At 39.4% G+C, this 2,281-nt stretch overlaps 1 protein-coding gene across 1 annotated transcript in view; it reads right to left on the bottom strand.

Annotated features, from left to right (window-relative positions):
• The window catches only part of EXOSC3 (exosome component 3), a 5,531-nt gene extending 3,493 nt beyond the window's left edge, over positions 1-2,038 (bottom strand). Inside the window, exons 1-2 of the mRNA XM_015828340.1 lie at positions 1,745-2,038; positions 360-509 (exon numbers count right to left, since the gene is read on the bottom strand). Of these exons, the coding sequence (XP_015683826.1) occupies positions 360-509; positions 1,745-2,038 (444 nt within the window). The remainder of the gene's footprint in view (positions 1-359; positions 510-1,744) is intronic.
• Positions 2,039-2,281: the final 243 nt, after the last annotated feature.

Raw genomic sequence — 2,281 nt, 5'->3', positions numbered from 1 at the left:
TATTATTATTATTATTATTATTAATTATTATTATTATTATTATTATTATTATTATATTTATTGAATTTATATACCGCCCTATCTCCCTTACGGGACTCAGAGCGGTGAACAGGCGATAATAAAAACCACGATATACGCAAGTTTCTGTTCTAAAATCAAATTAAATAACAGGCCTGCTCTAAAATACCCCATACAAAACCCCCACTAAAACATAATCAAACTACGCCAGGCCGTACATGTTGACGTTGAACACCAAGCACTAAAGTCATGGCTCCAATCCCACCCGGGTCTGCTCAGAAACGTCCCTGGGTACGACGGGATGATCTCCCCGCTGGTGGTGCTTGAATGGGTTTCCTCACCTGCACGTTGGGCCTGTTCCTTTTGGTGGCCCCTTCAAACGCCAGGTAAGAGAGAGAGGAATTCTCACTGCCTCCAACATCCAGTTTGAATATGTCCCCAGCTTTGGCCGTCACTATGCCTATCACGTGATCTCCTTTCACTGGGACATACTGGCAAGAGTAAGGATAAAAAAAAATGGATTTTTTTTGTTTGGGTGAGAAAACAAAGCCATGGTATTACGCAGCCATCCCCTCCCCTGCAATCCACCATAAATATAGTGGGGGTTTTTTCTTTCTTGCAAAGTGGCACTGTAAGAGCCGTGGTGGCACAGTGGTTAGAATGCAATATTGCTGGCTAACTCACTGCCCACTGTCAGGAGTTCGATCCTGACCAGCTCAAGGTTGACTCAGCCTTCCATCCTTCCGAGGTCAGTAAAATGAGGACCCAGATTCTTGGGGGCAACAGGCTGACTCTGTAAACTGCTTAGAGAGGGCTGGAAAGTGCTGTGAAGCAGTATATAAGTCTAAGTGCTATGGCTATTGCTATATAAATACTGCATTCCTTCCCCAAATATTTATATTTATTACGTAACATATACTATACTTAATGTAAATGTGATGTGAATGTGCCATACGATATACTACTAGGCATATCAATATATTTATAAAAAATTACATTACATTATATAAATTTATATCAATATATTTTATATAAATTATATTTCATGTAATCATATATAGCCTATTTAATATGACTGTATTATATAATTATAATTTAATATAATTGAACATGCACTACAATCATATGATAGATAATACAATTATATTAAATAGGTTATGTATATATTATATAAAATAATTTATATAAAACATAGTATGTTTAGGTGTGTGTCATGTATTTCACTTTGAGAGCGGGCAACTAAATTTCATTTTTGATGTGTGCCGTTGTGCCCACAGTAAAAAATAACAATAAAGATTATCTTATCTTATCTATAATGCAATATATAACTTATTTAATGTGATTATAATGTATATAATGTATTATATAATTATAATTTAATATAATGAATTAACATACAATACAATAATGTAATATATAATACAATCACATTAAATAAGTTATGTTGCATTATATAAGTATAATTTAATATAATGAATTAATTTAACGTAATTAACAGATAATATATAATTAATTTAATATATAACACAATCATATTAAATAAGTTATATGTATAATTGCATTATCTACAATGAAAAGTTAATATAGTGTGTTAATTTAACATAAAATTACAGTGTACAATATTTTAATATAGATTCTTCCGTTTTTATAGCCATGCACCTATTTGCAGATAACTGGGGCTGCGAGCAGAGCCAGTCTCCGAACTGCGCAGGCGCAGCCCTCTTACCCGCTTCTGTTGTGAGTCCACCCAATAGGTTCCCCCGGAACTACTTCCGCTCCCACTTCCGGGCTGGGCGGAATGGCCCCGGTAACGCAGCAGGCCGCATTTGGTAACTAGCAGGCCGTCGGCGCCGCGTCTCAGGCCCGGCCCGCAAACCAGCCGCCCCTTCTGCGGTCCGGTCGTAGTCAGGCGCAGCCGTTCGCCGTCCGCCTCGCCCTGGCCGGGCAAGAGCAACGCTTCCCCCGGCATTACCACTTGCCCCACCCGCGTCTCGGCCAAGCAAGCGGCAGCGCCCGCCATAATTTCAGAAAACGGCCTTGCTTCTCCGCCTGTTGCGCCTGCGCAGAAGGAACGTTCCCTCGCCGCTAGGCCATTACCTAGCGTTCGAGCTTGGGCCCTTTGCACATGCGCAAATGAAGCCCTGCATCTTTAGGATTGCAAAAAAAGGAGTAGCAATTTTTAGACTCTAGAAGGATGCTAGGCTTGGCGTCCTCTGGCTTTTAATCTCTTGGTTTATTTATTTTTTTCTGGTTAGATTAAGCA

This window comes from Protobothrops mucrosquamatus, unplaced genomic scaffold (genome assembly GCF_001527695.2).
Source record: "Protobothrops mucrosquamatus isolate PMUCROS unplaced genomic scaffold, P.Mucros_1.0 scaffold4409, whole genome shotgun sequence".
Taxonomy (NCBI): domain Eukaryota; kingdom Metazoa; phylum Chordata; class Lepidosauria; order Squamata; family Viperidae; genus Protobothrops; species Protobothrops mucrosquamatus.
Note: the sequence above shows the minus strand (reverse complement) of the source record. Positions and strands in the feature narration are given on the sequence as shown.